The following is a 22,889-nucleotide window of genomic DNA, read 5'->3' as shown; positions in this document are numbered from 1 at the left end:
TCATGTTACCTTTAGCAATAAATCTTTTATATTCAAATTAGAAAATTTCAAAAACGAGTATTGTTTGTCATGTTCTTGAAGTTGTATTAAACTCATTCAAGCATAAAGAATCAAATTCTGGCCATTGTTCAAAATAGCTTTCAACAAAACATCATGGAGAGACAAGAGACTGCCTTTCAGCACTTTTTTTGCTTGAGATTCCAGCATTTGCAAACTCTTTCTCTGGAAAATGAGAGGGATGGGTTACTTAAAATTTGAGAATTCAATATTTGTGCCATTGGGTTGTAGGCTACCTAAGTGGAATACAAAATGCTGTTCTTCTGTTTGTGTGTGGCCTCACTCTGGCAGTGGAGGAGGCAGAGGACAGAGTGGTCAGTGTGGGAAGGGGAATTAAAATGCCCAGCAACCAGGACTACATCTGGCTTTGGTAAGTTTTCCCAAAAAAAAGTGAATGTAATAATAGCTTTTACCTTTTTAGGGATTGGTGTCATGGTATCAACTGTTTATATGGTGTCGCTGTGCAGGGATTAGGATTAATGGGAAGGATATTCAAAAGGGGCTGAATGCAGACATGCAACTAGCTAGTTTTGCATGTGACTGGAATTTAAATGAGCAGTTGTGTTAAATAATTGTCCAACCTGCTGTCATTGTTAAGAAGTTAAATTGTCAGCAGCCCTTAGATCAGCTTCTTGGACTTGAGGGCCAAATTAAATTAGATTGTGAATGTCATTTGCTTGTCAGTGTGTCACAATGGTTCTGCACCAATTTTGTGGTGTGCTGCATCAATACCAGGTATTTTTAATCCATCCATGTTATGTGAATATCCTAAAATGGAACAAAGTGTTCATCAACATTTGAGAGATCCTGTATGAACCTGTATAATTATCTTTCATATGCCATTTGAAATGCAAACAATTGACTAGTGTATGATTGTGATTCTCCGCTTTAAGTTTCAGAATTAAGAAACAATGAATATTTTAGAATTTCCTATTGAAATTGTGCTCAAGATTTATCGTCATCACTTATTAAGCATTCTTTAAAATGAGTGGCTGTTTCTGTCTGAAACAATAAGACCCACCCTGCCCAAGCATGATGTGCTGTAGACTCTTCTCTTCAGTTGTACTAAAGAGGAATGATAAACCAGTCGTCTCCAAAAGGATCTACAGGCTACAACAGCTACAGGCTACAATGTGTACAAAATGAAGCTCGCATCTCTATGCTCCAACCTGATGAACAACATGAGAACAAGTGTTCAGTGTCCTAACCTGGGTAATATTTCAGTGAAATGTTTGATGGAATCAAAACAAGCAGAAAAAGCATCATGAATTCACAATTAACACTCAAGTTGGAGACGAGTAAAAAAATTATTAATGTAGAAAATAATTTGAATAAAAATTAAATGATCATAGTTTACATACAGAATCTTGCACCAAAACCTTGTCCAGATTTAAAAACATCTCAGTGCAACTATTTATAAAAACTCCACGTGTACAATGCACCAACATTATTTAAATGATGATTGAACCATCAATATTTTACATTACAAATGGTGTACGATGGTGTCAGAATTGAACTCCATTATGCAAAATATGATCCTACTGAGCATATATGTTCATGAAAACAGTAACACAGCTAGTATTGTTTGAAATTCTTTGTTTGAAATGCAACCTTAGAGATATTGTATCCTGTTGAGATCGCGAGGTGGTTTTTGAACCTCCCAGACCAACACCTCATTGTATGCAATAGATAGGAGGAATTTTCCAGATGGTGCAAATCGAATGAAATGAACAGTATCATTGTGCCCAGTGAAATCTTGGGATTTTCCATTTGGATAATGAATTATCTTCATAAGTCTCTCTGCAAAACATGAATAATTCAACCTATGAAGTTTGAACAGTGTATGCCATAAAATGTGTTAAAGATAAAGTTTAGGCTTCACGTAATTCTTAATGCATAGATCTCATTGGTTTGAAGCTTCTACTGTTGACTTTCTATTTATCATTTTAATCCACAAGTATATATCAAAGTTTTCTATTCACAGATTGAGAATATTTTATGATATTTGTTTACTGTAATTACAAAATCTTAATAAAAGCAACAAAAAAACGAGCCAATCTTGATGCCACATTTAGGTTTTAACAGTCTTTTGCACTAATCAGAAGGTTGCTGAGTGCTTTGGTCCATGCATTATAACAACCTGTAGACCTCATCTGGGAGAAATACATTTTCTTTTGAAGATAGGTTCTTATTCCTGATGACTAGATATATTTTAAGCATTTCAATTAGAAATATACCATGCGCTCCTTGTGCTCTTCCATTTCTTGGAATATTTAAAGGCAGAGCTACTCTCAAAACTGGAAACTAGAGAGTAGCATATTGGGTGACGGTGGGGAATTGTGTAAACAGGTTCCATGTAGGCATTAACTGCAATCGCTTTGTTTATGGCAGTGATAAAAATTGGCAAGCAAATTATGATTACACAGTGTTGTTAATCAATGTTTTGCTCTGATTATATGGGAGATTATGCTAAATCATTTAATTTAAACAGACTAACATTTGATTAGTATTGTACAATGCCTGAAAGCATAAAGAAAGGCAATAAATACTAAATGGAAATTCTCAGCTGCATCTATTGGAGAGAGACACAAAATGCTGGAGTAACTGCAGGACAGGCAGCATATCTGAAGAGAAGGAATGGGTGACATTTCGGGTAGAGACCCTTCTTCAGAGAAACAGTTAACATTATGGGTTAATTACCCGTCATCAGAACTGGGGAAGTGAGGGGAGAAAAAGCAGTTTTGGCGAGGGGTAGGGCTGGAGAGAACAAAAAGAATGTCAAATTTGTCACCTAAACAACCTTGCACCCCATCCTATTAGACATTCCCCCTCTTCTCCCACAACTTAATCAGGTTAATTTCTCACAGAATTTCTTGGTACATCAACATGAAATACTACGGGTATAAATTCACATTCCAATATTGTTAAGTTATTTCTTCTTTTAATACATGCAGTGTGTGTGACTGATCAGGAGTCACATGAATCTGCACGTCTTTTCTGGTTGAATGTCTCTTACAAGAACTAGTGGAAGAGATCATAGACCAAAAATTCATTCTTACCACTGGTCCCCACAGCAATAAGTTGTCCTGTTGGAGAGAGGCACAAACTTGCAGCCCAATGAGGTAAAGCTATCTGTTTAATTGTCTGAGATAAGAAAAAAAGGGCAGTTTAGGCTATTCAAAGAATGATGTCACAAACAATTAATATAGGTAGAATAATTTTTGTAAACCTGATATTTGTTCCTACAGGTACTCAATACACTCTCCTCCCCCCCCCCCCCCCCATCCCTTTTTAATTTTACAATCTCAGATTATTTCACCTATTTAGACCAGGTCCAATCATCCCACATAGTCAGTGAACTGTTCCCCAAATGTGTGCAATTTCACATAGCAACTGATTATTGAACTGTACTTTAGTTTGATGTTCTGCCAAACAACAAAGCCACTTTACATTCTTGAACACATAGAAAATAGGTGCAGGAGGAGGCCATTTGGCCCTTCGAGCCAGCACCGCCATTCATTGTGATCATGGCTGATCATCCACAATCAATGTCAAATTATCAACGTACAAATGCACAGTACAGTGTTGTCATATGAAGCTTAGTTTTTGGCTATACCTGTTTGCTATGGAGACAATACAAAATAATTTCCGGTCTCACTCCAAATCCCACGTACACCACAATGCCACTCTGACTAGGTGAGAAGGCAGCCAGACTAGGTGGGAGACTATTCTCGTCACGTATCTGAAATAAAAATTGAAATCAAACAATGTACTCTAATAGATAATTTGAAATACCTTCTGATTGTTCATTCTAGTGTTTATTTAGTGTGCAGAATGCCAGAGTTGCTCATTCTCAACAAAGGAAAACATACTTTGTTTTCCCCTAATATATCATAAATGGCTACAGAGTCAACCTTCACTCCAGAGACCCAAGCATATAACACTTCATTACTGTATTGCTGGGAGTGCCATCCTTTCAGTAATCTTTTGCCATGACAACTCATCCCATTAATAAGCCAAGATGGACGCAAGATAGTGGGGAGCTCTTACCTTTGTTTGGTCAACTAAAATCATGAAAAAATAAGTGACTGTTTAGTTAAAATAATGGAGGGTATTACACTGTATTTCTAATCTAAACTACTTGCTTCATTGCTATGGATTCTGCAGGTCTCAAATTGGCTACGACCACAAAATAATGACAACACTCTAAAACAATTTACTTGACACATTTAAGGTCTGGAATATTATTGTTCCTCCTGTTTCCAACAAATAGCAAACTTGGCTCCTATCCAGCCCATCAATCTGTGTTCACACATGATTTTTCCAGTTGACATATGCATGAGAATGTTAATTTTATCCTGCCTCATTTCTGACATACCAAAAGCAGAATAACCAGTTACATATTGTATTCATAGATAACATTCCACATACGATTAAATTCTTAAATCATAATATTAGAGCATATAGACTAACACTGTGTCTTAAATTAAGCATTGGGCTTCATGCTTCGTACATACAATTCTGCAATAAAACAAGAAAAAATTATCAAAGTGGAACATTTCCAATCAGGGTCAATTTTCCCATCCACACAGTGATAGGCTTCAGTGAACAACTACCAAAATACAATAAGGCTGGAAGGGAAATAAACCTGTTCAATGTCAGTTTGCACATAGATGATGTTTCACAATATTACACCTAATCCATTCACCTCCTTAACAAATAAAATAGAAATTAATCTCACCTGAGGTTCAATAGGTGCTGGGAATGTCAACCAGTCAATGAGTTCACACTGGTCTTTTAGCCAGTCAGCAGCCCAAATACTAACACGCCGATCAGAACTGACCGCTAACCACATTTCATCACCTTCAAGACCGAATTCGTCATACTAGAAAAGGAATGCAAAATAATCAAACATCACAAATTCTGGGATGATAGACTTCCTTTGTCACAATCACAAGGTTGACGACTCTAGGAAGAGCTGTTATGGTAATATGAAAGGAACCTTACTTAGATTTGGTTGCAGGGATCACAGTAAGGAGTTTGAGGAATAAGAGTTTACAGCATGTTCAAGCACTAGAGAGGATGAGATGATTGGACGTGGACTGTTGTTTGAATGAATGGGAGGGTGGGGGGGGAAACACAGGGTATTTTTTTTTAGAACAGGTGTGACAGATTTTAAGGAGAGATGAATGGTACCCAAGGGCAAGTGGTAGGAGAGAGGGGTCAATAGTAAATTGAAACTAATTTTTATTTAAAATATGTGATCTGGATTTCACTCAATTTTATGCCATAACCTTTATTTAATGTGAATCTTACTTTTTTCTGTGTACATTCGATTGTTGTAATTGGAGAACCTTTATGATCACTGATAACACGGATGGTAATTCCTGTACGAGGACTGCTCACAGCCATCAGGCCATCTTTACCTCCTGAAATAATGACCTCACCTGAGGAAATTACAAAAAGTTTGTCAATGTTAATAACACCTTGCATTAATGGCAGAACAGTTGCTGTGCATTCTTGGTAGAAGTCATGTATTAGTGGTGCATGCTTATGATCAGTATTCTAATAGGGATATTGCGTGATTTACACCTAGTGTATCGTACCATCCATAGAGTATGCTATAGCACTGACTGCCACAGGGTGAGGATGAATCTTCAATTCCATTTCAGTTTTCAAGACTCCAAAGAGACGGATTGTACCATCACTGTATCCTGCAACTATTTGCTGTTTGTCAGCACAATTCCTTGAATTGATTATGGGGCTCCAAGCTATACACAAGCAACTCTGTGAAGAAAAAACATATTTACTTATCAATACCTCCATCGTTTTTCCATTTCCTACAGCATGCCAAGAATCCACAGTGGAAGTGAAACAACTGTTAATAAAAATTATGCTCAATAAATTTCAACTATTGTATAATGACCGGAAAATTATGATGTTGCTAATAAAAGTTCCCTCCAATAGAACAAACAGCATGTCAACCCATTTCTAGTCCTTTTCCCTTTTGGTAACATACCTGATTAAGGACATGAAACTGAACAACCAACTCAGTGCCGTTCATAACCCAAACCCTCAAGCTGCCATCCTCTGCGCATGTGGCAAAGTGGCTTTCATCTGGACTAAAAATGACCTGGTTAACCTGAATGAAGGAAAGAAAAATAAACTGATCAAAGTGCTCAATAATTCCCAGCTCATTTATATTCAATGAGTACCAAAGACAACAATCATATTCCACTGCCACAAATACTGATACCCCATTTTTGCAGGAAAACAGTATGCATTGAATTTGACAAAAAAACATGAATCATTGCAAATAGAAATACATTATAATATTTTCTGCACTGAAAAGTATCATGGTATATTTTATTTAAAAGCAACTGGCCAATGTGTTTCTTTATTTTAGAGTGCTGCAAATTTCACTTTTGAACTACTCATGAAGATGCTTAAGGTCAAATGGCAGCCGTACAAAAATATTTTGTTTATTTTTTCCTCTGAATTTCTGTAAGTCAAAGATGAAGATATATCCATTCTTTCACAATATTCAACGATCAGACTTTTAAAGATTATTTTATGCCATAGTCCAGCAAATTCTACTTCTCTTTCTGCTGTTCAGAGAATCAGTCTTTTCTGTCACCAAAGCAAACTCATATTGAACTTTCCTCTGTAGGAGAGCCCATGGCTGTCCCTCAAGTTCCAAGCAGAAATAAGCAGGTTACTCAGTGCACCTTTATTTTCCCCATTGTTCCACATTTGATTGTGAATGTTTTTCCAAGCTGCAACTAATCTCAGTATAGAACAAGTGGGAAATGACCTTGCCTTGTTTCTGTGGCCACTGATCAGACGGATGCTGGTATTTTCAGCCCAATTTATATACCACAGTGTCCCCGCTGTGGTTCCCACGATTCCCATGTCCATTATATCATCGAAGACTGCACTAACCACAGTGCCGTCCAGAATCATTTCATGTTCCAGAAGCACTGAATTTGATCTGAAAGAAAAATCAGAAATTTCAGCACAGATGCAAGTTGTAGACCACAGAAATGTTTCCAGCTAAAAATTACATCTCTCAAATCACATCCAGCAGACTGAAATTTACAGGCTTTAATCTTTCCTACCGTTATGCAATTTCTACTTCTATGTACAAATTAAAATAAGTCCACACTAATGAAGGTTCAGTTCAGCAGTATCACCTTGCTCCTGTTTCTTCACATCTCATTTCCTGCACTGCAGCAACTGCCCAGAGCCGGATTTTCTTTGTGTTGCTGCCACTCATCAGTCGATAACCTCGACATTGCACAATTCCTAGAAAAGAAAACCAGTACAATAAACAACACTGCCACACTACAAGTGCTGGGCCATATTGGAGCATCACATACCAATCTCCCCTTCGTCTGCATCCCAAGTCATGAAACATCTATTGTGCTGCGTGTCCCATGCACAGATCTTCCCTGTGTTGGTAGCGGTGTAAAGAACTGAATCACCGTTGTAGCATAATGCAGTAAGCTCCCCAGCATTCACTTCATCTGGGATTGAAACCCTGTGTACCTGTAACAAAAGAAAACTACAAATAACATTTAGAAAAATTAAACCAAGATGAAAACATTTCATACTCAAATGAGATAAGAGGGGGATAAGGGAAAGAAAGTTAGGCTTAACGGAATGAAAACCAATAAGCTAAGTCTAAGCTTTACAGGCATCGGTTACAAAGCAGCATCAAAACACATAAAAATGCCTTTCCTTTTACATGTGACCCCTTGTTGAAAAAGTAAGTGGACACGATTTAAGAAGACTTGCAGAAAACACACTATTCAGTATATATTCAACTGAATTGTTACAATTAGGACAAAGTGCTGGAGTAACTGAGCGGGTCAGGCAGCATATCTGGAGAACATGCATAGGTTATGTTTCGGATTGGGACCCTTGATACAATTAAGACGGTTGTAATCTGAGTAAATTGAATTACAACAAAATATTTGAAATGCAAAGTGCAACCAAGAGTAAGACTGGATGGGGTGCAATTCCTCCAAAATGTTCACGAGAGTTTTCTTAAGCAGTATGTGGAGGTCCCTACATGTGAGAGGGCAACGCTGGATCTAGTATTGGGAAATAGGGAAGGGCAAGTTAATGAAGTGTTTGTGGAGGAGCCTTTTGGGACCAGCGACCACAGTTCGATTAGGGTTAATATAGTTATGGATAGGGATGGAGAGGGTCCATGTGTTAAAATGCTCAACTGGGGTAAGGCCCACTTTAAGGGTACAATAGAAGGTCTCGCTCAAGTTGACTGGAGCAGGTTATTTGAGGGAAAAGGAACATCGGCCAAGTGGGATGTTTTTAAAAGTGTGCTGATGAAATCTCAGGATGCGTATGTCCCCTTTAGAGTGAAGGGCAAAGCCGGCAAACGTAAGAAAGCTTGGCTGACGAGGGAAATTGAGACATTGGTCAAAAACAAGAAGGATGTATGGGACAGGTATAGGCAGCTGGGATCAAGTGCATCCCCGGAGGAGTTTCGAGAACTAAGGAATAAGAAAAGGAGATCAGAAGGGCAAAAAGGGGTCAGGAGATAGCTCTGGCAGGTAGCATTAGATTAGGTAGGATGGAAATGAATTTGGAGATAAATTTCAGGATCTGCGATATGTTAGGCCACAGATTATGATACTCAAATTGAAAGTGGAAGAGCCTAAAATCATTTTTGAACCGAGCGTGGATGAGTGTTGGGATCTAATTCATCGGTTACGTGGAAATTCTAAACAGTGCTAACGGAATTCTTAAGGTATTGAGCATTCTTGATTTCTTGTCCAAAGCAATTGTTGATTGAACATGGGGATCAAAAGCCTACTCTACTAGCGTTCTGGATTAAATGTTAGATGTCCTGAACCATTGTCGTTTATTTTGTCGAAATTTGTAGGGTTGGCAGTTTTATGGATCACAGATTCAGATTCATGGAGTCTACACGTAGAAAGGCACAGAAGGAAGCCATTAGGCCTACACATGTGTTGTTCCACGCATGCCCATCAATTCACTTTTTAGTCCTTTGCCATTCATGATAATTTATAGGAGTCCATTAACGTAGAAATAGACCTCAGAGAAGTGGAGGGAAACAGGAGCACCCGTGGATGAAATCCATGTCCTTGCTGAGAAACGAGACTGTCAGACTTGAACATGGTTTCTTGGTGCCATACGACCGTACTAATGTAGCAGGAGTAACCAGTTGCTCGAGGGTTAGATAGCACGAGCAAAGAATATTTTAACTTCTTATCAAGCTTGGTAGCTAAAGAAGCCGCCTGGAGAAGGGTCCCGACCTGATATGTCACCTATTTCAAGGACAATCCCAAAAGATGTTACAAATACATAAGGGGGAAAAGGGTAACTAGAGTGGGACCTCTCAGGAATCAAAGCGGTCACCTGTATTTACCGAGGAGAAAGACAGTATGACGGAGGAACTTGGGACAGTCAATGGAAGTGTCTTGAGAGCAGTCAGGGTTACCGTCGAAGAAGTACTGAAGGTACAGTCGTGTATGAAGGTAGACAAATCTCCAGGGCCTGATCAGATATATCCGAGAACATTGCGGGAAACTAGAATTGCGGGAGCCCTGGTTGAAATTTACGAGTCGTCCTTAAATACAGGAGAGGTGCCGGAAGACTGGTGGCAAATGTGCCTCTTTTCAAGAAGAGCTGCAGGGAAAATGCTGGGAACTGTAGGCCGGTGAGCTTAACATCTGTAGTTAGAAAGTTACTGGAGAGTGTTCTGAGGGATAGGTTATACGGGCATTTGGATGTGCAAGGTCTGATTAGGGATAGTCAGCATGGTTTTGTACTGGGAGGTCGTGTCTCACAAATCTGATTGATATTTTTGAAGATGTGACCAAAAAGGTCGATGAGGGCAGAGCTGTAAATGTTGTGTACATGGATTTCAGTAAGGCATTCGACAAGGTTCCGCATGGTAGGCTGCTCTGGAAGGTTAGATCGCATGGGATCCAAGGAGAGATAGTTGAATGGATAGCAAATTGGCTCCATGGAAGGAAGCAGTGGGTCATGTTGCAGTTATATAAGACGTTGATGAGACCACATTTAGAATATTGTGTTCAGTTCTGGGCAGCATGTTATAGGAAAGATATTGTCAAGCTTGAAAGGGTTCAGAAAAGATTTACGAGGATGTTGCCAGGACTAGGGGGTTTGAGCTATAGGGAGAGATTGAGTAGGCTGGGTCTCTATTCCATGAAGCGCAGGAGGATGAGGGGGGGGTCTTATAGAGGTGTACAAAATCATGAGAGGAATAGATCGGGTAGATGCACAGAGTCTCGTGCCCAGAGTAGGGGAATCGAGGACCAGAGGGCATAGGTTCAAGGTGAAGGGGAAAAGATTTAATAGGAATCCGAGGGGTAACATCTTCACACAAAGGGTGGTGGGTGTATGGAACAAGCTGCCAGAGGAGGTAATTGAGGCTGTGACTATCCCATCCTTTAAGAGACAGTTAGACAGGTACATGGAGAGGACAGGTTTGGAGGGATTATGGACCAAGCACAGGCAAGTGGGACCAGTGAAGCTGGGACATTGTTGGCCAGTGTGGGCAAGTTGGGCTGAAGGGCCTGTTTCCACACTGTATCACTCTATGACCATTTAACTCTGTCTTGGGGAGAAAAAGTCAGCAAATGCAGAGAAGAAAACAAATCGACCATCTGCTCAAAGTCTCCTTGAAAAACATGGCGACTTCTCCACTGTCTCCTGGGAATTTTGGTCCATGACAGCTCAATATTCCTCTGCCCACCTGGCCAATCGATCCTGATCCTGTGCAATCTTTCACAACCATCTTCCATATTTTGGCACACACAGATGCCAGTGATGAAAGAGCACACTACTTTGCAAACTACCTACAAAACCGTTGAGGCATCTCCTACCCATCTGCGTAAGAGTAAAAAAACTCCATATTCTGCAGACAGAAAAAGGAGATAGAAGGTAAGTTGCTGCATGGGTTGTGTTATCCATTCCAGTTATAAATTTCTTGCTGGCCATAATCAGAAGGGCAGCTAGAGGGAGTCTAGCAGATTATTCACCCTAAATTGCTTCTTATATGATTAGATGGCAGTCAATTAATGGCATCTGGCTCTTAGAAACTTAAGGTGGAATATTGAATTGACATGTCAAATTAAAGCTGAACAGTAATTATTATTACAGAAATAAATACCATTTGCAAAAACTGACCTTCAGTTGTACTTCATTCCCAGACTGTTCCACCAGCCAGAAATGCACAGCTCCTACCCCAACACATGCAAACTCATTGTAGGCAGTTGGATCAAATGCTAAATCATGAATAGGATCGGATACTCTTGTTGTTGCCAAAAGCTCATAATTCCTGGTATTCCATAAAGCAATTGTCAGATCCCTGTAATCTCCTGCAAACAATTATGGATCAATGTCAGAGATTTTGAGGAACAAAGTCTGCATCAAAGACAGCTAATTGAAACTTTGACCATTTAACAATAACTCATGTTAATTGACAATAATTTGACTAAATCCCACAAAGAACCAACATTGGTAAGAAAACGGTTCCGCATCAGATTTTACCATTCAAACAAAGCCTTACCTGCAGACATCAAGAGCCTGTCATCTCTGGAATATGCCATAGCTTGTACCTCGCTTGCATGCTGGGAAAGTACTTTCTTGCAACTGCCACTCATCACATCCCAAATAAAGATGCAACAGCTAGTTTTATTTTGCTCCCCTGAAGCTGATGCAAGATCCTTGCGAAAAGAACAAACAGCAATAAAAAGGAATGTTCTCTAAATTTTTAAAACAGGTAATTAGTAAGTGAAGAAATCCTCCAGTCCCATAAATCTTACTGGAAAACCTTCCCAAAATTAATATTGAAGAAAGACCAACAAAACATGAACACATTTACAAAAAGCCCTGCACTTCAGCAGCAGGTCATCTTCCTGATGATGCTGCTGACAGGAGACAGCGAGGTGGATGAAATAAGTTCAATCTTCCTTTGTCTATCTCCCTCTGCCTAGACTGGTCATTTAATTAATTTCTTTGCTCCTCCTCCCCCTCCCCCATGCGGAAACAATAATAGAGCATGATTTAGGCTCCGTTTGTAACCAATGTCTATGAAAACCATGTTTTGGGAATTAATTGCATCTTCTCCAATCTAGAGTGTTAAATTCTGCAGCAACATTTATAATAGGGACTGGAGATTATATATACATTATTGATTAATATTGGGCATCAATAAATGCAAAGCAAAACACTATTTCTTCATTTTCATCCACTAACTCAAAAAACTCGCTTGAAGACAGGAAATATTTTGTGCATTATACACATCTATGGACCAAAAGCGAGGCTGCAGATGCCAGTTTACAAAAAAGACACAAAGTGCTGGAATAACTCAGCGAGTCAGACAGCATCACTGGAGAATGTGGATAGAAGCAGGCTGGGTCAGGACCCTTCTTCAGACTGATGATAACAGGGAGGAGTATGCTGGGAGAACGCTAGGGGCAGGACAAAGCTTGACAAGTGATAGGTGGATACAAGGTGAGAGGGGTTTGATTAACAGATGGGTGGATAAAAGCCAGGGATGAAAAGGTGACAAAAGGTTGAGATAAGGATAAAGGAGGCATGAAATATGAAGCCAGCAGACAGGATAGAAGTGGAAGGGGACGAGGAGGCAGGATAGCGGAAGGAATGGGTGTGCACCCAGGTGGCGCACATGAAAGAGAGAGGGGATAAAAAGGGGGTGGGTGGAGGATGGGTGTTATCTAAAGTTGGTTAATTCAATGTTTCTACCGTTGGGTTGTAAGCTACCCAAGTGGCTTGGGTATGCTGTTCCACCAATTTATGGCATCTAACAATGGAGGAGACCCAGACAAAAAAATCAGTATGGGAATGAAAAGAGGAGTTAAAACGGTTAGCAATTGGGAGATTTTGCAGGCCTTGGCAGATTGGCACAAGCATTCAGCGAAACGGTTGCCTCGTCTACACTTGGTTTTGCTGGTGTAAAGGAGGCTACATAAGGAGCACCAAATATTGTAGATTAAGTTAGAGGAGGTGCATGGAGCTACAAAGAGAGACTATTAATATCACTTGGTCTTCTGATTCTTATTGATGACTAATATGATACGATTAACTGAGGAACAAAATGATATCAATGACTCAATCAAATTTCATCTCAAACATACCTGCGTGTCATGGCTGACTGCAAGAGTGGAGATTTCTCCTGTGTGGCCTATTAAGTGTCTCTGAGATCCAGAATGCAAGTCCTCAATCACCACCAAACAGCCACAAGAATACGCAAAAAGAGCTTGAAGATGTAGGTACATAGAGAAATAATCAAAATAATGGCAGGGACTTATTTTTACATGTTATAGTCTGACTCCTGCCTTGTATGGATTTTGTACTCAGCAGTAGCCAATATTAATGTAAAATTGTAACCGATAAATATATAGTTAATGCAGATGTAAGTTAAATTAAACAGAATAAACAATAAATACGCAAACCAAGGTGTTAATTTTTCAAAGATACATCAGTCATAAATAAGTACAAAAAAAAAATGCAGCTGCTGGTTTAAATAGAGTTTAATGGTTTAAATAAGTTACTCCAGCATTTTGTGTCTACCTTCACTCATAAATAACTTCTCTGCATAATGTATATTTCCTTTTGAGATAATACATATATTCCAGGCGTACTGGTTATGCATATTTGTATTCCAAACAACATTCTGTATACCACTGATACACTCCAATCTGGGTCCAGATCTTGCTCTAACAATTAATTACCTGTATCAGGATTCCAGACCATATTTCCTCTCCCATTTCCATTGTATCCAATTACAACTTTCAGTTTCAGATCATCTTTTCCTTCAGAGAGGACTGCATCCTGATGCAAATTCAAAATATGAGAAGAGAAAAGGCATGGGGATGCCATTAGACAACATAATGTAGTCACAAAAACTAAGGGTCTAATTCATAGCGCATTTCTAGAGAACTTGAATAGGTAATTTGTCAAGTCGGGGCCCTTCTTCAGTCTGACTGTGGAGGAAGGGGGGAAAATGAAAGCTGGAAGACAGGAGGGGCAGGACAAAGCCTGGGAGTTAATAGGTTGATACTGGTGAGGGGGGGTTTTGATAGGCAGACGGTGGACAAAGGCCGGAGATGAAAAGACATGAGTGTGACAAAAAGATTGAAGAGTTGCGAATTGTGAAGCTAGAGGAAGGAATATAATTTGAAGGGGAGAAGCTATAAAGTCTCCTGGTTGCTAACCATTTTAACTCCTCTTCCCATTTCACATTGACCTCTCTGTCCTGGATTTCCTCCATTGCCAGGAAGAGACCTCACGCAAACTGGAGGAAAAGCACCTCATATTCAGACCTCCCAACATTTGATTTTACAAATTCATAATTTTGATGTCCAAATTTCAGAATTTTACATCAAAATTCATGTGGCACGTAATGCAACATTTCAGTTAAAAAAAAGGTATGCACACCAAATACGCATACGCGTTTCGCTACATTCATGTGTGAAAAACGATTATTATTTCCAACAGTTTGTAGTTCTTGGACTACATGTACAATGCCAGGCCTATCATGAGTATATTCTGCTATTTAGAGAAAGGTTATTGAACAGAAATACTTTTGGCAACACAAAGAAAAAATTGTTTTGTTTTGTTTTTTCTATTTTGCTTTTTCCTTACACATCCCAATTCTCTTGGTATTGAATAAAAGAACAATGGTCATAAAATGTACGACTAAGTTATGAAGAAAGAGTTGATATATGTATACGGAAGTGCTTGTTGAATTAAATTCGCACATTAATTGATAATCAGCCCAAAAAGGTGGTAATTGGCTTTTCTGCTGTGTTTTATATTTTAACCCCGTCTTAATTAATTTAGTTATATAATCTTGCACTTAAATTTAATTTACTCATTAGTTCCACCACTGATTTTCTGGCACTCTTGGTTCCAGAGCTTTGTTGGTTTATCCAGCTGGCCAAGGAAGTCGGCTATGCGGATAGATGTGCCGGCTCCAGCTGGGCTGGCGTTCCAGAGCCCCGGCCACAGGTTGCAAATTCAACCCAGCAATCGGCCATGGTGGGTTGAGGTCGAGATTGGCTGCCTTGCCCAGCCTAGGTGCTACATTTTCGGGGAGACTTCCAGGGCGTGGGGGATTTCTCGCGGAACCCCTGGCGACCTCTAGCGGCCGAATTGACAAATTACAATTACCGACTGTTTTACGGAAAAATGTGACGCGAAATCGGAATGGCGGAAATGAAATAAGAAAGCAGAAACTTTCCGCCAAATTCGGAAGGATTGGGCGGGGTGTATTCCATGTGGGTAGCTTACAACCCAACGGTATGAACATTGAATTCTTCAATTTTAGGTAACTACAATACCCTTCCCCTCTCCCTTCTTCTCCCCTAACCCCCCTCTCTCCTGTGCCCCACCTGTCTAGTTCTGACTGTCTACCCTATCTACACCCAATTCACTTGATTATCGTACTTATGCTGTCATTATTTAAACTTCATAACCTACAAAGAAACATATTTAAATCCTTTCCAAAATATGCCAGGTGCCACATTATTTATCAATGTAAATTATTGTGGGCTGAAATCAGCCAATCTATCTGCTCCACAATATAACGGTATCAATAGCCTCATCAAATATAAAACTAAAGGTGCTTTCGGAATACCACAGCATTTTCTATTGGATGGGAGCATGGACATTTTGTGCCAAACATTTATCCCTCAATCACCAAGAAAAAAATGCTGTTTGCACTGCCTTCTTTAATAATTTTTTTAATAATCCCTAAAAACACTATTTCCATATAATTTATATGTTGGAATTCTCATAGAGGCAATTCAGATGGAATTAAAAGCTAAGTTTTTCAATCTTTCATTGAATTCATCTTCACAAAACTGATTTTTATATCGTCCTGCATGACTTTGATTTCCTGAATAAAAAATGAGATAGGAGGATGCAGGCCATTTAGCCTTTTGAACCTGCTCCGTCATTCATCAAGATCATGACATATCTTACACCTTGGTCCCATATTCCAGCTCTACCCATATAGCCCTTTATTCCTTTAAATATCCAGAAAGTTTAGAAGAATGTGGGGGAACCTCATTGAAACATACAGAATAGTGAAAGGCTTGGATAGAGTGGATGTGGAGAGGATGTTTCCATTTGTGGGAGAGTCTAGGACTAGATATAATCGCCTCAGAATTATAGGACGTTCTTTTAGGAAGAAGATGAGGAGAATTTTCTTTAGTCAGAAGGTTGTGAATCTGTGGAATTCTTTGCCACAGAAAGCTGTGGAGGCCAAGTCAGTGGATATTTTTATGGCAGAGATAGATTCTTGATTAGTTCAGGTGTCAGAGGTTATGGGGAGAAGGCAGGAAAATGGGGTCAGGAGGGAGAGATAGATCAGCCATGATTGAATGGCGGAGTAGACCTGATGAGCCGAATGGCCTAATTCTACTATGCCTTATGACCTTATAAATCCATCAAATTTCTGTTTAGAATGAATAAAACAATTGAGCCACCACTGCCAACCAGAGTAGACACTACCAAAGGGCAACCACACTCTGTGTAGAAATTTCTCATATCTGTCCTAAATTTCTCATATCTTTCCTAATATCTGACCTCTATTTTCATGATTTTCAATATTTTTATTTGCCCCATGGTCCTTGATTCCACAGCTGGAGGAAACTTTATCTTTGCATATAAACTATCAAGCGCGTTATAAATTTTCCAATGAGGTCTTTCATTCTTTTAAACTCTAAATACAATCCCAGTCTATTCAATCTCTCTTTACATGGCAAACCTGCTGACAAACCTGCCATTCCTTGAACCAATCTTTTAAAGTCTACAACATTCTCCCTCATGTCCACTAAAAATTAAAAACTATAATTTCTCTTGATCTGATAACTAAGCCAAATAACAAATAATTACGTCTAAACGGTGAATATCAGGTTGTTCCATTGCGAAGTGTAGGGAGCATTGCCTGGGAGCCTAACACAATCATCTTTAACAGCTCTGATAATACCCTCAGGCACAAACAAATTCCACTATTATCTTGAAGATGTCTAATAACCCAGTGGGGAAAACACTGCTTTGCAGATATAGTTTGCTGTACGTCAACCTACTAAGCTATTGAACTCAGGGCATTTTCCAGAAGGAAGAAATTGAAACACACTGATGATGCAGGCAATTAAACTGCTCTCTCAAGCAGATCACTGTCCCCAGAGATAGGATGAAACAAAGGAAAAAAGCATCTTTCGTTTGGCAGTAGGAGTTTATCAACTTGAAATATAGCTAAATTCTGGGTCAAATTTTATTGCAAACGAAACACACAACATACAAAGCCATACTACAATCTTCACTTCCACATTTTGCAGTAAATCAAAGGGATAATACCTCAAAGATTGACAGAAAAGGGCTTCAGTTATACATGATTATCTGAAAGACTAATGTAATTTTAACTGTATATTTGTGATGGACTGGTAATGTGAGGTGTATAATTAAACCTAAACAGACTGGCCCAGTTGACTAAACAAACTAAACTTCTTAAGTTTCTCAAGAAGCAGTACAAATATAACTCTTTTCAAATCTGGCAACACAAAGATTTGTAGAAGATAGCCAAAACTTTTTCCACAATTGTAGCAGTCTTTATCCAATCTTCTATATATGTAGAATTGGAAAGAGAGTGAAAACATAGCGTCATAAAGCATCTCCAGATCTTCTTGCAGAATGAAACAATGAAACACAGAAATTTAAAAATTCAAGCATACCTGAGAGACAGAAGTTTTGAATCGAGCTGCAAAATGTTTGTATGATTCTGGCCGTGAACAATTATATTGAATATCACCATCCCCAACAAGAAGTCCTTTGAAAGAAATATTAATATCAAAATGCATACGTGGAAGATTTAGAACTCCTATAGGAGATATAATGCTGTACTGATAAGACTCAATTTACAACAAAAAACCTGGAAAGCTGTTCTTCTTTACATCAAAATTGAGGGCAAATTACAAAACGCAGGGACAATTGCATCAGTGTTAGATAGACAAATCAATATCATTGACATAAATTTTTAATAAAATAAATACTTCCTAGTATTGGATTGTTTGCTGAGTATGAGAGAAGCAAAGACAAAATCTAATTGTTTTGTGGATGAGAAGATATTTGCTCTCCAACTGCTAAACAAAAAATAAGTGGATTGTAAAAATCTAAACAGCAATCCAAATGGCATTTAAAATAAGATGGGATAAAAAATCTTTAATGCTGAGTAATTATTAACAATGTTTTCAGATATGAACTGCACATCCGCAAAACCCTTTCATCTTGCACGGTACGAACTTTCACATTTCCATTTACTTTAGACATGTATTGCCACTAAGGAGATATGCTCCATTAACAATCAATTTATAATAGATAAACTCAAGTTCTCTAAACATGTCAACATCCAGAACAAGCCTTCATCAACATAGAATGAGTTCTTTCATGCAGTTATCTCATTATATATAAAATGTTTTCAAAAATTGTTAAAACCGTTTACAACATTTGTTAAAGTATGATCCAAACAGTTAACTATATAATTTCAGTGTTGAAAACTTGATTCAGAAAAACTTTGACGACATCAATATGAAAACAATCCGAGTGGCTAAGATAGGTGCTATGTGTACTTTCTTTAGTTTCTCAGGATGATTCCTGTGACTATCATCTATGCGTTAGCAATTAATGTTAAGATGGGGACTGTGGTTAATAGAAAAATTATGGGTAACTTGGAGTTACCTGGTTCCTCAAAATCTCCCTGGTCCTCCTGGGATGAAACAGGTCTCAAGAGAGAAGATACTCGCTCTCCGTAATGCAGGTCATCATGGACTTGCTGGGGCAAGTCCCTACTTCTTCCAACTCTAACCGATACATCTCTCTGACTGCAGTCATCTTTATTCTCACTATAAGGCAAAAACCCTTGACGTGGAGAAAATGGCCACCAAAACTGTTAGTGTCAACAAATCAATGGAAATATAGTGTTACACATTCATATATGATATTACATTATTAGTTGGAGCAAACCTGATCGTATTACACAGAGATAACCATCTACAAAGAATCACATACCGTTCATTTTCTAATGTGATTGAAAACAAACTCAAATCATCTACAATAGGCTACACATCCTTCATTTGGGTACATTTTTGCAATTTATTACTTGCAATGATATTGCTTAAAAATCTATTAATGAAATTTATATGTGGTTTGTTTCCACGACTTGAAGCAACTACATATTAAATGTGTAATCTTGAACATATTAAACTGCAAAACTACTGTATTTTCCAATGGAAATAAATTGTGTGTTTTGACGAGTGGGCAGGATATCTTGGTATTCTGATCAAAATTTATCAATCCACTGAAGTAAACAAATATCATTTAACTGGCTATTTCAGTGTTTTCATAGGACCTCGTTTTACGTAGGTCCATTTTCACTCCACTCAACTTTGTAAAAGTAATCACACTTCAAAAGTATTGTTAGGCATCTTGAGTCAATCTAAGATCATAACAGCCACAATAAAAATTATAATTTTTTGTACACTTGAAAAGCGATGTGTTGATGGTGATGTGTTTGAGTGTTCCGAGTATGTTAGTGATTTAAAAGTTTACCCTCTTCTATTTACACTGAAATTCGTTGCTGTGTACACTCGAGAGAGAGTAAGATGAAAACAGAAGCAGAAACAAGGAACTGCCGATGTTGGTTAATACCCAAAAGGACACAAAGTGCTGCTGGAGTAACTCTGCAGGTCATGCGGCATCTCTGGAGAACATGGATAGGTGACAAATCGAATTGAGACCCTTCTTCAGGCTAGACAATTCTCCAAAACATCACCTTTCCATGTTCTCCAGAGATGCTGCCTGACTTGCTGAGTTACTCTTGAACTTTTGGTCCGTTTGAGGATGAATAAAATGCAGCTCCCATATCTATGCTGCAAGTTCTTCATGCAATCAGCTGCACCCAAGAACACATGCCAATAGACTCATTTGGTGAAAATACTGATCCATCCCCTTACCTAGAATTGAACATTCAGAAAACTTGTAGAAAATGGATGAATCGGCATAAAGAGGTATGGAGTCTTAAACTGCATGTGCTTAATCCAATAACTGGTTAAAACCGTAATCTTCCCTTTGCAGTGCTCACCATTTTGTTCATTTCTTTCAACATCATGAACGTGGATGTGTGATGGGGAAAAGCTAGGGACTGGTACAAATTGTCGAGGATGTTCACTGTTCTCTGCAATGAAAGGAGCTTCTAGGACAAAGAACAAGTAGCAAAATCTTAGTTTAAAGTTTTGATTCATTCTACTACTGCCTGTAATCAATCTAAGTCAGATGGAGCAATGATGATCTACACGATAAATATGTTTGGCAAAACAAAACCTCTGCCTGATAAGTGGTCCAGCTGATAACATTAGATCGAAAGCTGAAAAGTTTGCCAAAAAGATCACTAAGGCTGAGCATCGGGAAAATATTAGAATTTAGAAAAGGGTCTTGATAAGGAAAAGGAAAGTAGAATGCAAGAGTATTCTAGCAAGGAACAAGTAATAAGATTTTATAGATACACAGAAAAAAAGGTAATGATCAATAAAATTGAATAAGGCCCTTGTGGACAAAGAGACAGAAAAATAATTGAGAATAAGGAAACAGCAGAAAAAGTCCACAAATACATTCAATGAGTCATAGAAACAGTCTTTTGGACCAACTTGTCCATACTGACCAAAATGACCCATTTAAGCAAGAGCCATTTGCCTCCATTTGGCCCATATCACTCGAAAGCTTTCCTATCGATGGACCTATCCAAGCGTCTTTTGACGCTGTCTTAATACGTGCCTCAACTATCTTCTCTGACAGCTCGTTCCATATACCCACCCCCCTTTGAGTGAAAAGGTAGCCCTCAAGTTTATGTTAAGTCTTGTGCCTCTCATCTTAAACCCATGTCTTCTGGTTGTTGATTCCACTACACTGGGTAAAAGACTCTGTATTGACCCTATGTATTTCCCTTCATGATTTTATGCAGCTCTATAAAATCACCCTTCAGCCTCCTGCTTTCCAATGGCGGCACGGTAGCGCAGCGGTAGAGTTGCTGCTTTACAGCGAATGCAGCGCCGGAGACTCAGGTTCGATCCTGACTACGGGTGCTGCACTGTAAGGAGTTTGTACGTTCTTCCTCGTGACCTGCGTGGGTTTTCTCCGAGATCTTCGGTTTCCTCCCACACTCCAAAGACGTACAGGTATGTAGGTTAATTGACTGGGTAGATGTAAAAATTGTCCCTAGTGGGTGTAGGATAGTGTTAATGTGCGGGGATTGCTAGGCGGCGCGGACTTGGTGGGCCGAAAAGGCCTGTTTCCGCGCTGTATATATATGATATGATATGATATGATATGAATATAGTTCTCGCCTGCCCAACCTCTCGCTACAGCTCAGACCATCAAGTCCTGGCAACATCCTCGTAAATCTTCGCTCTGTCTGAAGAAGGTTCTCGACCTGAAACGTGACCAAAAATGAAAACTGTACTCCAAATATGGCCTCACCAGCACTTTGTCCAAATGTAACATAACGTTTCAACTCCTATACTCAATACCCTACTGATGCAGCCCAATGTACTAATCCCTGAGGCACACCACTCGTCACAGGCCTCTACTCCGAAAAACAACCTCTGCCATCACCCTCTGATTCCTTCCATGAAGCCAATTCTATATCCAGTTAGTTAGCTCTCCCTGGATCCAATGTGATTTAACCTTCCATAGTAGCCTACAATGCAAACCTTATAAAATGTCTTACTAAAGTCCACATAGATAACATCTACGGCCTTGCCCTCGTCACCTTTTTGTTACGTCTTCAAAAAACTCATTTAAATTCATGACATGATCTCCCTGGATCCCATGTGATCTAACCTTCCCAGTAGCTTGCAATGCAAACCTTATAAAAGGTCTTACTAATGTCCACATAGATAACATCTACGGCCTTGCTCTCATCACCGTTTTTAATTACGTCTTCAGAAAACTCATTCAAATTCATAAGACACGATCTACATACAAAACAAAGCTGACTATCTCTAATCAGCCCCAGTGTATCCAAATGAATATGTTTGCCTTTTCCCTCTTCTCCTCAGTAATTTACCTACCACATATGTCAGATTCACAGGTCTATGCTTCCCCGGCTTTTCCCTGCAGCCCTTCTTAAATAGAAGCACAACATTACCGACCCTCCTGTCATCCGGCACCTCACCAGTATTTAACGATGATTCAAATATCTCAGCCAGGACTCCTGCCATATATTCTCTAGCTTCTCACAGCATCCTCGGATATATCTGGTCAGGCCCAGATTATTTATCTACCTTCTTAAGCCTTAGGACATCTAGTACCTCTTCAACCATAATACGGACTATCGTCAAGACATCTCCATAACTATCTCAAGTTCCCTCACCTTCATATCTTTCTCCAGGGTAAAAAGAAAAAGGAGAGTCATTGATAGCCTACTCTCAAGGTCCTGCTTTTTAACCTTTTGCCTCACTCCCTGAATTCACTCTGCAGGACGTCATTCCTTTTCCTACCTGTGCCAATATACACAATGACTTCCGACTGCTCCCCCTCATCCTTGAGAATGTTCTGCAGCTGCTCCTAAATACCACAAGCCCTGGCTCCAGGGAGACAACTCTCCCTCCTCTTTTACCCCCACCTGTCTCATCTGTAGCACCTGTACCCTGGAATGTTAAACAGCCAGTCCTGTCCTTCCCTTAGTCAAGTTTCTGTAATGACTTACAGGACACCATTCTGAAGTCTTTTTT

The 22,889-nt window shown here is 39.1% G+C and overlaps 1 protein-coding gene across 1 annotated transcript in view; it reads right to left on the bottom strand.

Annotated features, from left to right (window-relative positions):
* Window positions 1–7: 7 nt before the first annotated feature.
* The window catches only part of wdr90 (WD repeat domain 90), an 81,007-nt gene continuing 58,125 nt past the window's right edge, over window positions 8–22,889 (bottom strand). Inside the window, exons 28-44 of the mRNA XM_078418268.1 lie at window positions 20,243–20,353; window positions 18,841–19,020; window positions 17,838–17,932; window positions 13,830–13,929; window positions 13,233–13,354; window positions 11,642–11,798; window positions 11,260–11,450; window positions 7,437–7,605; window positions 7,251–7,362; window positions 6,877–7,048; window positions 6,077–6,199; window positions 5,664–5,844; window positions 5,374–5,504; window positions 4,799–4,942; window positions 3,674–3,799; window positions 3,117–3,201; window positions 8–1,857 (exon numbers count right to left, since the gene is read on the bottom strand). Of these exons, the coding sequence (XP_078274394.1) occupies window positions 1,670–1,857; window positions 3,117–3,201; window positions 3,674–3,799; window positions 4,799–4,942; window positions 5,374–5,504; window positions 5,664–5,844; window positions 6,077–6,199; window positions 6,877–7,048; window positions 7,251–7,362; window positions 7,437–7,605; window positions 11,260–11,450; window positions 11,642–11,798; window positions 13,233–13,354; window positions 13,830–13,929; window positions 17,838–17,932; window positions 18,841–19,020; window positions 20,243–20,353 (2,387 nt within the window). The 3' untranslated portion in view covers window positions 8–1,669. The remainder of the gene's footprint in view (window positions 1,858–3,116; window positions 3,202–3,673; window positions 3,800–4,798; window positions 4,943–5,373; window positions 5,505–5,663; window positions 5,845–6,076; window positions 6,200–6,876; window positions 7,049–7,250; window positions 7,363–7,436; window positions 7,606–11,259; window positions 11,451–11,641; window positions 11,799–13,232; window positions 13,355–13,829; window positions 13,930–17,837; window positions 17,933–18,840; window positions 19,021–20,242; window positions 20,354–22,889) is intronic.

This window comes from Rhinoraja longicauda, chromosome 21, assembly GCF_053455715.1.
Source record: "Rhinoraja longicauda isolate Sanriku21f chromosome 21, sRhiLon1.1, whole genome shotgun sequence".
NCBI classification, from domain to species: Eukaryota; Metazoa; Chordata; class Chondrichthyes; order Rajiformes; family Arhynchobatidae; genus Rhinoraja; species Rhinoraja longicauda.
This window is presented reverse-complemented; position numbering and strand designations above follow the sequence as displayed.